A 12114-nucleotide genomic window follows, 5' to 3' on the forward strand; every position below is an offset into this window, starting at 1 on the left:
ACAGAGAGAACTAAACACAGCTGAGTTGCCAGTCTGGTCCTCACTATATACAGGCAATATAGTCAGGGCACTGCTTAATTGTCAGAGTTTCTCAATCCTGAATATGTTTGAGCAACTGAATCATGATTAAACCACCATCAAAACTGCCTGACCTGAAAAACAGCTTTGAAAAACATGTGACCCTGCAAAGTATGCATTGCTTCCTGAAACAGTATATGGCAGAACTAGAATAACAACCCCATGGCTCAGCTGCTCTGTTTTTCTGACAGACAGAAAAGGTTACTGGAGGCATGATTTCCTGTTATTCTCATTCCTAGTTACTGGTTACTAGTTTAGCCCAGCTGAATCCCTGTAACTATACTGCATGTGACAAATTCTGACTCACACCAGAACTGCTCAGCTGAACCACTCCCAGATCGTCTTTAGTCATACTAGATTTCATTTTAGTCACATCGTATTCTGGGAGGAAAAGTCAGTGGGGCCAAACTGGGGCCCATGAGCCAAATGCAGTCGATGGAGTAGTTCTACAAAGTGGCCTCATTAATTTGTAATGTGGGGTGCAGCCCATAGCAACTGCCCAGTGCAGTACACAATGCTCCATCTTGTTCTTAGCAGTCGTGGGTGCACTGAACTCCCATGAATGCATGCAGGAGTCAATAGCCTGGTGGGGAATACTTTGCTTTAAAATCTGAGACAACCGAGAAGGAAAAGTGATCGTTTTCAGAAAGATGTCCTACAGGGCAGGGAGGAGAACAGTCTAGAAAATTCATTAAACGCTCTCCTCTTATCTTGTGACGTTCAAAGTTCACTCCCAGGTATAGCTGATGTGTTTCATTGTTAAAGGTACAAAGGTGCCTTTCTGTACTCCCTTTGCTCTGAGTGTGTAATGGTGACTCAGCAGAACACAGACTTGGGAGTTCAACCTGTGATTCTGGCTGCAAGGGAATTTACACTGGAGAAGCAGCACTGAAAGCAGCTGGGTACTAGTGGGCTAAAGAGAAAGTTGGGAATTATGGATACTGATTTTCACTTTCACTCATGAGGCCAGAGTATTAGAAGTAGCCTATAGATAACAACATACTTAATAGATAAGAGGCATAAATAATGGGAATCGGTACTACAAAACCAGCACACTGGAGGAGAAAAACATTGCCTGAGATTGAACCTTAAAATGGGGAGGGGGAGAGGGGAAGTATTTTGGGTGATTCTCTCTCATCAAGAGGGATATGAGTCAATCTGTCCTGGCTCATGAGGACAAAATACAACTTCCTCCATAAGGCCCATCACTGGGTCAATGGAAGAAGGCTGCTTCTGAATGGAGTTCTTCTACTTTGTTGGACTAGCTCCTATTCATTATTAAAGAGGTATCATCAACTTTAAATCAAGTTAATTAACAACAATTAAAAATAGTTTCAGATCCTATGCCTGACCAATTCCCCCTCACAATTTTGTGTGTTTTACAATAATGGGGGGGAGGGATAGCTCAGTGGTTTGAGCATTGGCCTGCTAAACCCAGGGTTGTGAGTTCAATCCTTGAGGGGGCCACTTGGGGATCTGGGGCAAAAATCAGTACTTGGTCCTGCTAGTGAAGGCAGGGGGCTGGACTCAATGACCTTTCAAGGTCCCTTCCAGTTCTAGGAGATAGGATATCTCCATTAATTTATTTATTTATTTATGTATTTATTTAATGTTTTCCTATTTTTAACAATGTATCTGTCTCATGTTGCTGGGTAAAAGAGCCACACAACTACGGGGTTAAACTGACCATTACACTTAGGGCCTGATCCAACTTGCAGTAAAGTCAACAAAAAGTCTTTCCTAACTGCAGCAAGTTGGAGCACATCCAAACTAAAAATGGAGACAAATAATTATTTACAGTGGACTGTAACTAGGGTGACCAGATGTCCCAATTTTATAGGGACAGTCACGATTTTTGGGTCTTTTTCTTACATAGGCTCTTATTATCCCCCACCCCCGTCCCAATTTTTCACATTTGCTGTCTGGTCACCCTAACTGTAACAGTTACCATAGTAGGCAAAAATTATTAACACAGATCTGTGTTATAAAGTTGATGACATCTTTATAGATCTCCTGGGAGCACAAGTGCTACAAATGCTTGTACAAAGATTTGTAAAGGCATTTTCTTTGTTATACCATAGTGGATCTTGATTAATCAAAGGAAACCCATAATGGACCCACATAACTGACCATCTTGTGCTCCAGAATGTACAAATCTGTCTCATAAATGTCTTGTGATCATGGAGCCCTTTTTTCAGCAAGTGGGTTGCTTTGTAGTACTGCCCAATGACCTACTTTTGAAATCACTATACAAGGAAACTTGTGTTCCTAACTATGTCCCATGATCCGGCAAATATTATAGCCACCTGTGCAGTCAAACTGGTCACAAGATCTGGATTTTTTCCAGACTCACAATTCTTTATATATTATTCCATCAGCTGGTGGTTGGTGATACTTTTTCACCTAAAACTGTCAGCATAACATATGGGGGAAAAAATGCTTATATTTTGTAGAAAGAAAATTATGTTACCTGAAGAATTAAGGACATCCATGTGACAGTGTACCCCATAAGGCTGCACATCAGGTGGCAGCTCCCAAGGGGGTTTCTGTGATCCAACCCGTCACAATCCAGACTTGCTTAATCTGTGTTTATTTTATTTGTATGCAGTGTTGTTGTAGGCAGGTTCGTCTCAGGATATTAGAGAGTCAAGGTGGGTGAGGTAATATCTTGTATTGGACCAACTTCTGTTGGTGAGAGACTAAGGGCTTGTCTACACTGGCACTTGACAGTGCTGCATCTTCCTCGCTCAGTGGTGTGAAAAAACACCCCCGAGTGCGGCAAGTTTCAGTGCTGTAAAGCGCCAGTGTAGACAGTGCACCAGCGCTGGGAGCTATGCCCCCCATGGAAGTGCTTTTTTAGAGCCGCAACTACACAAGCCACGTTAAAGTACTGCCATGGCAGCGCTTTAAAGTTGCCAGTGTAGACTAGCCCTAGGGCTTTGTCTACACTTTGCACCTTTTAGCGAGACAGCTGTGCCACTAAAAGGCACGCAGTGTAGCTGTTGTTTGTCGGCAGGAGAGAGCTCTCCTGCCAACAATAAGCTTACACCCCCAAGGAGCGGCAGCAGCTTTGCTGGCAGGAGAGCACTCCTGCTGACAAAGTGCTGTTCACACCGGTGCTTTTCATTGGTAAAACTTTTGTTGTTCGGGTGTGTGTGTGTGTGTTTTTTTAACAGCCCTGAGCAACAAAGTTTTGCTGACAAAGTTCCAGTGCAGACAAAGCCTGAGACAAGCTCTGTAAGCTCAAAAGCTTGTTTCTCTCACCAACAGAAATTCTGAGCTAAGGCTGAAACTGTAATTCACTAACTCATGAGACCAAACTCTGTTTTCAGCTATATACCAGACTCCAGTGGAGCTGTCTGGATTCACATTGTTGTAAATGAAACAGAATCTGGCATATTACACATAAAACAAATACACGCTTGTGACTGCCATAGCAAGAAAGTGCCATCCAGAGTATCAAGATAATAAAAGGGCAGAGTTAAATCCTCTGTGCATATAGGGAATGTGTCCAGTTCCAGAGTGCACCATGTCAGCTCTGGGGCATGTCTACACTACAGATACTACAGTGGCACAGCTACAGCCATGGAAAGGATTTTTCCAGCTCCCTGAGAGGCAATAGAATTCATCCATTGACCTAGCCATAACTACATCAACTTAGGGTTAGGTTGGCCTAATGACAGCACGCAGGCTCCAAATAAGATGGAACAGATGACCATAGTAGAAAGGCAAAGGGAGAGGCCACTGAATCCACAATTATGTGAATCCAGTGCACCAAATCCAGGAGGTGCAAAGCGGGAGCAGGCACTAATCCAGCCCAAAGCTGGAATGGTGGCTATGTGGCCCACATGCACGTTGTGGGGGTGAATTCCATTCCTCCAACCTCCACCCCCCATCACCAAATTCTTTGCACAAAGCCCAAGTAATTGTTTATCTTATTTGGACATCTAGTTATCTGAGAAAATCAAGTGTGAATGTGTGTTGGGGGGGATCATTAATTTCACCATAGTTCACATAAACACCATTGTTATTTTGAATGTGGAGTCTACATTCTGTGTGGGCATGCATATCCCTGTACTAGCTTAATAGAATGACACTTCCAAGAAGCATCAATTATTCTGAAACAGTCAACAAGAAGTTATTTTAAGATCAGACTGTTTTGAATAGGTAAAAAGAAAATGAACAGTAACTGAGTGGAAGCAGTTTAGCTGATATTATTGGGAACCACACCTAAAAAGAATAAGAGACTCTAGTGTTTTCTATTTTATTCATCACAGTGAAACAATTACAGAGATACCTCCCACCCACAGATATTCTGCATCTCTACCAGAGCCCTAGAGATCCGCTTTCCCTCTTCATCAAAGTGAGATAAAAAAAATTGGTGAGAAACACATTGTAAAATCCTTCATCACAAGATTGAGATGCTTTAAAATCTACCTTAAAATTAATTCACAATTAGAGACTCTCCCTCCAACTTTGCAGCTTTGCCTTTCCACAATTTTTCATATTTTACACTGAACCTCAGCCTCCTTTCTACTACTTCAAGGTATTATTCTGATAGATTCTGGATCGCTGTAGAAAGATCTTTGTTCTAATGTTATTTGTTGAGTCTGGATATTTAAATTATATTTAAATGAAAACAGTTTAAAAACTCTTTCCTGCTTCTACCATTTTTATTCCATTCTATACAGAACAGATGTCGCTTGCTCACTATGTTTTATACTGAGTTTTAAACCCTTTAATTTAGTTCAGTACATACAGGGCTCCCGTGGATCAAGCATTTAGCCCACTTTTAGCACTATATACAGGAAAATAATAACCTACTAGGAATGAAACACAAACAAAACAAACAGCCACCCATTGAGGAAAAGTCAGAAATGTTAAAGGAAAACAAAATATAACATTGCTTAAACATTGTGATTTGTCATACATCTACATATAACATTTCAGGGCAGTGGTTATTGCCCTAGTCTCTCTCTGGTTTTCCTGCTGTGACTGTTTTTCTAGCTTTTCTTCCTCTCTGTTTACAATGTGTACTGTGTGTTTGTATATATATATTTTTAATTGTATTATTATTTTGGATAGGATCATTTCCTTTCATTGTAAACTGGGAGGGTGGGTTTGGTTCCATCAGGAGCAAAACTTATCATATTAAGGAACGCCAAAGGTATATTAGTCAGGGGAAAAAAAAAAAAAAAAAAATCAAAATGAAATGTGTAACTTTGTACAGATTCCAGCTTGTGTTTGAGTGAGACAAAGTGTCAATTCTGGTAGATCTATTCATTTTTTTGTTGGACTACAATTTCATTCTGGTCCACAGAAAGAACTAGCAGTAAACTGAACACCACCATGTGACAGATTTTTGGATCTAGCAAACCCCTGGTATAACCCAGGTTCAAGGACCGAATGAAGCTCAATTAGTATGAACAACAATTTAATGTCAGCTCACATGAGGAAGTTGTTACATGACCTGGTCAGAACTTTCTCTTAAAAACCCTGGCAAATACTAGTTTGAATGTCTGACTGCAGCATTTAATCACTATGCTGTTTCATAACCTCCCAATAACAAAATTACGTTTGAAATATGCTTTAATTGTGGAAGAAAAATAGTCCAGGAAATAGAAGCTAATGTGATTAAAAAAAACATGAATCGTGAGCATGACACATGGGCGTGCACAGATACTTATACTCAAATGATTAAGTTCCAAATAATGAAATTTCTCTGCTCTTCTAATAAGCTTCTACTGTTCCTGGGCTGCTTGTGTTTTTGACAATAGCAACAAACAATATTCCAGGACACAACAGTTACCATTGTTGCATTTTACCATAATTTTCAAAAAAGGTTCTCCTCCCCCCCACCCAAAGGAAAAGAAAAAAAAGAAATGTAGAATAAGTTTGACAATTATTAAGGACTCTGGAAACACACAAGCACAAACAAACAGATGGTAAAGAATTTATCCAGGTATACAGAAAAGTGTGCCTAAAGAATTGAAGACCAGTAAGATACGTTGGGGAAAACATGGGCAGGGAACATGTTTCTGACACAAGGGACCTGATTTCCCAGTTTCCTGCACTACATATAGTAATTTACACTACTGCAGAATGCACCTTGTGTATCTTCTGGATGGAAAAGAATATGAATGTTTATGTTAGAAACATTAATGGAGAGAAGCAGACTCTGCTCTCTAAAATCAACAGGCACAAACTTATGTACTTTGGTCACATTAGGTGTAGTGATGGAAATAACTCCAAAAAAGTAATAATGGAAGTAATGGTAGTGTATCATCATAGGTAGGGAAGACCAGCAGGATGGACAGATAGTGTGCAGTAGATCACTGAGATATTAGCTGCTGAGTGTGCCAAATTAGTGATGGATGGAGAAGACTTATGAAAATTCTGCTGTGTCTCCAGTATTCAGACATGAATAAATGGACTTAACTTACTTTAGAACGCAATGTGGGTGTAAAATATTATTAGGACAGGTCTCTGTTACACATTTGCAGTTGTGCCGCTGGAGCATGTCTGGTGAAGACATTCTAAGTCAATGGGAGAGAGCTGTCCCATTTGAATAACTCCACTCTGTGAGAGGCAGTACCTATGTCAGAGGGAGAAGTTCTCCCACCAACATAGCACTGTCTACACGGGGGTGATTGTGTGTGTTAAAGTTGGTATAACTACATTGCACCCCTGAGCAACATAGTTATACTGAAATAAGTGTGTAGTGTACACAAAGCCTCATATATACGATGACCTTTCACACCAACTTTGTGCTGGCATGACTACACTAGGTGCAAGGCAACACTGAATCAGGTCCAAGAGAAGGACCAACTTGGCTCTTCACTACTCAGCAGTGTCAGGCCTTGTTTACGTGCAGAAGTTGCACCGGTTTAACTTACATGAGTGCAAACCCACCAGTTCCCACTCCCATTTGGGTTTAAGGGCAGGTTATTTGAGTTAAAATATTAAACCAAGCCCAGTTTAAACAGACCCAGGCGCATCCACACAGCAGCCCCTAGAGCCAGTTTAACTGATGGGCTTACGCCTCTCATTGGACGTGAAACCAGCCCAGCTTCTCAGCACCACCGGCCTTGGTGCTCTTCACTCGGCTGGTGCCAAAGTTTCTGGCTCCTGGAAGGTGGCCATGGGCCAGAGCAGTTGGCACTAATGGTTTGCAGGCCCCTGCTCAGGGCAGCCGTGTAACAGCATGGGGCGGAGGGCATCCATCCCCCGCCATAACCCAAGCTCTCCCCCGTCCTTGCTGCCAGAGGGGCAGAGGAAAGCCATCGCTACCCACAGATCATTGGCCTTGTTGGGTCCCAGCCTCCCCCCCGGCGCCTCATGAAAACCACCCGCGTGAGGGTCCTCCGTGCCCCTCCCCCAACACTGCAGGCCATTGTTTTCTGCGCGCGCAATATCGCTTCTTCTTCTCCCCCCCCCCCCCCCAATCTGCTTCTCTGAGGCGGCGAGCCTTAGCAACAAGGCTTACCTCACCCCGCACCAATCAGCGACGAGAATCACCCGTTTCTCCCCCCCCTCCGCCCGTTCCAGAGCTTTCTTCGTAGCTTCGCCCACCTCGCTCTGTGAACCAATCAATGACCAGTATCTCTGCTTCTGCACCAATCAACGCCGACAACTGGCATAACCCCGCCTACCGTCCTCCCACAGTCTACGAAGCTTCCAGAGCTGTCTGGTAACTTTCTCACCGTACCCGAGATCCCTCCGCGCATTAGAGATTTCGATTATTCGGAGGGAGAACTGTGGATTTCTCACAGGGAGGAACCGACATACCCTGAGACTTCAGAAAAGGATCTGTGAGGGGGAAGGGACTGTATCCGCCTTTGGTGCAGGGCCACTGATTGGGACTATTTTCTGCAGCGCACTGACACTATGTGTGCGTGAATGGGTGAGGCGTTCAGCGTCAGCAGTCTTATAAATAGTAGCGATTGAGGCGCGAGCAGCGCAGTTTACCGCCATAATCGGGCTGTGTTGTCGTCTAGCTGAGCGGTATCGACAGGTGAATTTTACGGACTTCCACAGAAGTGTCCAAGCCGCGGGAGGTTAACGGTAAGAAGCGACACAGGGCTCTATGAAGGGGAAACTGAGGAGGCCCCTCGCTAGGGACAATGGGGGAGGGAGATGGGGGCGATTAGTGTAGGGAACGCACAGAGCCGCTTAGTGGGGTTGTGGGCACAGCCTCTGTGTGTCTGAGCGTGTGGTGCGGGGAGGGGACCCGGTCTAAGATGGCGGAGGCTGCGCACCGCCATTCCGTTGCCTTCCCGGAAGTGAAGAGTGCTGTGTCACTGGCGGTCATTGTGACTGGCGAGGGAAGCGGGGCGGTCCCAAGCCCCGGTAACCCGCGTGTGTCGCTCAGAAGGGTCACGGCGAGCGGGATGAGGGCGACCTGCTGGGGGTGGGGTGGGGCGGGCGAGTGAGCGGGCGGGTCGCCCGGGTAGGTGAAGGTGCCGAAGAGCGGGTGGGAAGGGGGCACAGCGTTCCCTCCCTAGAGGACGGGAGCGCTGGGAACGCCGCGAAGGGCAAGGGCTGTGTTCCCGGCTGTTAGGGAAAGCATTTGAGAACGGGTTTGAACCTGATAACGTCCGACTTCTCTCCTGCTGGACAGGAGACAGGCATTGTCTTAAGCTAGAAACAGAGGGGGTAGTGGGTGTCCAGGGAACCTGTCATGGAAATGTCTCTCACTAAAAAAGTCCTCTATTTAAATATAGAGGGCGGGGAAGAGTTTTTGATACTGATTATTTACTGATTTTATGTGGTTGGGTTCAGTTTTCATACTGAAATGTTGCTGTGAAGCTTTGGGGTCTGTATATAGGGTTCTTTATGCTCTGTAGCCAGTTAATCAGTATAGGAAGTTGGAACTCTTTCTGATACCTCTTTCTGTACAGTTCAACATGCAGATCTTTGTGAAGACCCTGACTGGCAAGACCATCACCCTAGAGGTTGAGCCCAGTGACACTATTGAGAATGTCAAGGCTAAGATTCAGGACAAAGAAGGCATCCCACCTGACCAGCAGAGGCTGATCTTTGCTGGCAAGCAGCTGGAAGATGGCCGCACCCTATCTGACTACAACATCCAGAAGGAGTCCACCCTCCACCTTGTGCTGCGTCTGAGAGGTGGTATGCAGATCTTTGTGAAGACCCTGACTGGCAAGACCATCACCCTAGAGGTTGAGCCCAGTGACACTATTGAGAATGTCAAGGCTAAGATCCAGGACAAAGAAGGCATCCCACCTGACCAGCAGAGGCTGATCTTTGCTGGCAAGCAGCTGGAAGATGGCCGCACCCTATCTGACTACAACATCCAGAAGGAGTCCACCCTCCACCTTGTGCTGCGTCTGAGAGGTGGTATGCAGATCTTTGTGAAGACCCTGACTGGCAAGACCATCACCCTAGAGGTTGAGCCCAGTGACACTATTGAGAATGTCAAGGCTAAGATCCAGGACAAAGAAGGCATCCCACCTGACCAGCAGAGGCTGATCTTTGCTGGCAAGCAGCTGGAAGATGGCCGCACCCTATCTGACTACAACATCCAGAAGGAGTCCACCCTCCACCTTGTGCTGCGTCTGAGAGGTGGTATGCAGATCTTTGTGAAGACCCTGACTGGCAAGACCATCACCCTAGAGGTTGAGCCCAGTGACACTATTGAGAATGTCAAGGCTAAGATCCAGGACAAAGAAGGCATCCCACCTGACCAGCAGAGGCTGATCTTTGCTGGCAAGCAGCTGGAAGATGGCCGCACCCTATCTGACTACAACATCCAGAAGGAGTCCACCCTCCACCTTGTGCTGCGTCTGAGGGGTGGCTGTTAGTTATTGTGGACCTTGCTTTACATGATTGCCAATAGCATTTGTTTTTGCACTGTAGCTCTTTAATGTCTTAATATTGTAAGTTAAATACAAGTTGCAGTAACTGCTGAACAGTCTGTGAATGCTAATAAAGATTTTTGTTGCACATTACCTGGTGGTCTTTGGGTAAAATGTTCTATAGTTTCAGTTAGCAATCTTCACACCATAATAAAACTTGTTTCATGGAGGGGTGTGTGGAGGCTCAGCTACTAATTTCTGATGTTGAGTTTACTTTCAACAGATCAGAATTGTGTAAAGTAAGGTTGGAACACTCATCTAGACTATTCTTCCCTTGTTACAGAATTTCCACTGGTATGTTTAAGGATGTTATTTACTATAACCCCTTTCCAGTCTCTTGAGCAGAGTCTGGTTCCTCTGTTTGGGTATATAAACAATTGAATTAATGCTTTGTGTTCTTATGCAATTCTTAGTAGCAGAAGCTGCTTTTCCCCTGGATTATGCCCACTTCAATAATGTAGTTTACACTAATCTTTTAAGGAAAAAGCCAAGTGCAAGTCTTGCTGTTTGACATTTGAATTGTTTACTTAATGGGAACAGAAGGGACTAGGAGAACTGAACATATTCTCAGTTCTTTGCTGTTTCTTGCTTTCCTTCTGTAGGTTGCATCAACAATACTGAATTAAGAGAATGCTTCACTGGATTTTTACAGTTTACCAATAAATCAAATGAAGGTGATCAGACCACACCCACCCACACAGACACACAAGTTTGGCCCTTGCTTTGAGCAGAGACTGAAAGTTTTCCTAGCTTTGTGAGAACTAACATTGCCATAGGCTTTCACATTTGGTACATTTAATGGTGCTACACTTCTTCATAGAAGGCTAATATTGTATTAGTCAAATAGTGAGCTTCAGTTTTAAGCAAAGGTGTGTGATAGATAATTTGGAGTGTTTCTGTGCCTGAAAATTTGCCTACTACTTCAGTCATCCCATTCTTTCATGTAAAGCACTCTTTCCTCAAGGAGAGCTGAGCCAGTGTTAGCTCCAGCAAATGTGGGTGTTAAATATACTGTATAGCAACTCAATATTGTGTAATTTATAGTGCATAAATGCACACTACTAAAAACGCATAATAAAAAGCTTAGAGGATAGTGTAACAGTATCCACTGCTGCTCTTGTTGAGGAAATGTCAGTTTCAATTTGTGGGTTTTTCATAAATAGGTGGGATATTTCCTGTAACAACTAATTATAGGTTCAGGGCATTTCAACCTTAAAAATTTCTATGGGAAGTTGCATTATCAATATGCTCACAGCCTACAGACTCTTTAAAGTAACTTCTGCACCAATGGGTAAAAGTTTGTGACTCTTTGTAAATATTTACTATCTCAGCAAAACATTTACACAATGGTAGAGAAGATTATTTTAGGTTCCCCCTCTACAGAAGTAACTAACAACTGAAAATGATTTCATCTGGTGATGGTTGGCTTATTTTATGTTGTCAGTGACTTTCCTGCATGCAGTTGGGTGAGTCACTTTATGCCATCTCTTTTCCCAGAAGTAAAATGGGGATAGCATTTAATTTGTAAAGTCCTTTGACAGCCAACTAGTATAGTAGTATGATAGTTCTTGTACTGAGTTTGTAGCAAAACTGACAGTTCCTAACTATAATAGGTCTGTTGCAAAAGAGTCCTGCTTAAAACAGGTCTCTTCAGTTTTTCTGGGATTTTGAGAATTTTGTGGAGCTATACATACATGTGCACAAAGTTACAAGCAACTGAAAACAGGGTCTTAGAATGGGAAGTGGGCCAGAACAACCTTAACATGCTAGCAGCCCCATCTATAATACACTTATTATTCTTCTCAGAGTCCAGGAGTAAGAACAGTAGGCTAACTTGAGGACAAGATTAGTAGCCAAACTCTGAATTTGGTTTCCATACTGCTATTTCACCTTAATGTTTAAGCTAACTTTAAAAAGTGGAATATTTATAATACTCATAGTGACATTCCCCTCTGGTGGTATCAGGCCCAGTGATCTGCTAGGTAACTCTAATTGTTGATTCTAGAGCCAGCCTTACCGTGCTCTGCTGTTTGACACCCCCCCGCCCCCACTCCTGGATTGTTCTCACACAGCCTCTGGTATGTAAGCTGCTCCCAGCTACTTGGCAAACAAATGACACTGGCCAATATCTCCAGTCCCAGACAACCCTAGGAATCTG

General features: G+C 43.7%; 1 protein-coding gene across 1 annotated transcript; it reads left to right on the top strand.

Annotated features, from left to right (window-relative positions):
• Positions 1 to 8035: 8035 nt before the first annotated feature.
• On the top strand, positions 8036 to 10049 carry UBB (ubiquitin B). Its single transcript, XM_054007987.1, has 2 exons — positions 8036 to 8142; positions 8979 to 10049. Exon 2 carries the CDS (start codon positions 8985 to 8987, stop codon positions 9900 to 9902), a length of 918 nt encoding a protein of 305 aa, XP_053863962.1. The 5' UTR covers positions 8036 to 8142; positions 8979 to 8984; the 3' UTR covers positions 9903 to 10049.
• Positions 10050 to 12114: the final 2065 nt, after the last annotated feature.

The sequence above is a fragment of the Malaclemys terrapin genome, chromosome 18 (assembly GCF_027887155.1).
Source record: "Malaclemys terrapin pileata isolate rMalTer1 chromosome 18, rMalTer1.hap1, whole genome shotgun sequence".
Classification (NCBI taxonomy): Eukaryota; Metazoa; Chordata; order Testudines; family Emydidae; genus Malaclemys; species Malaclemys terrapin.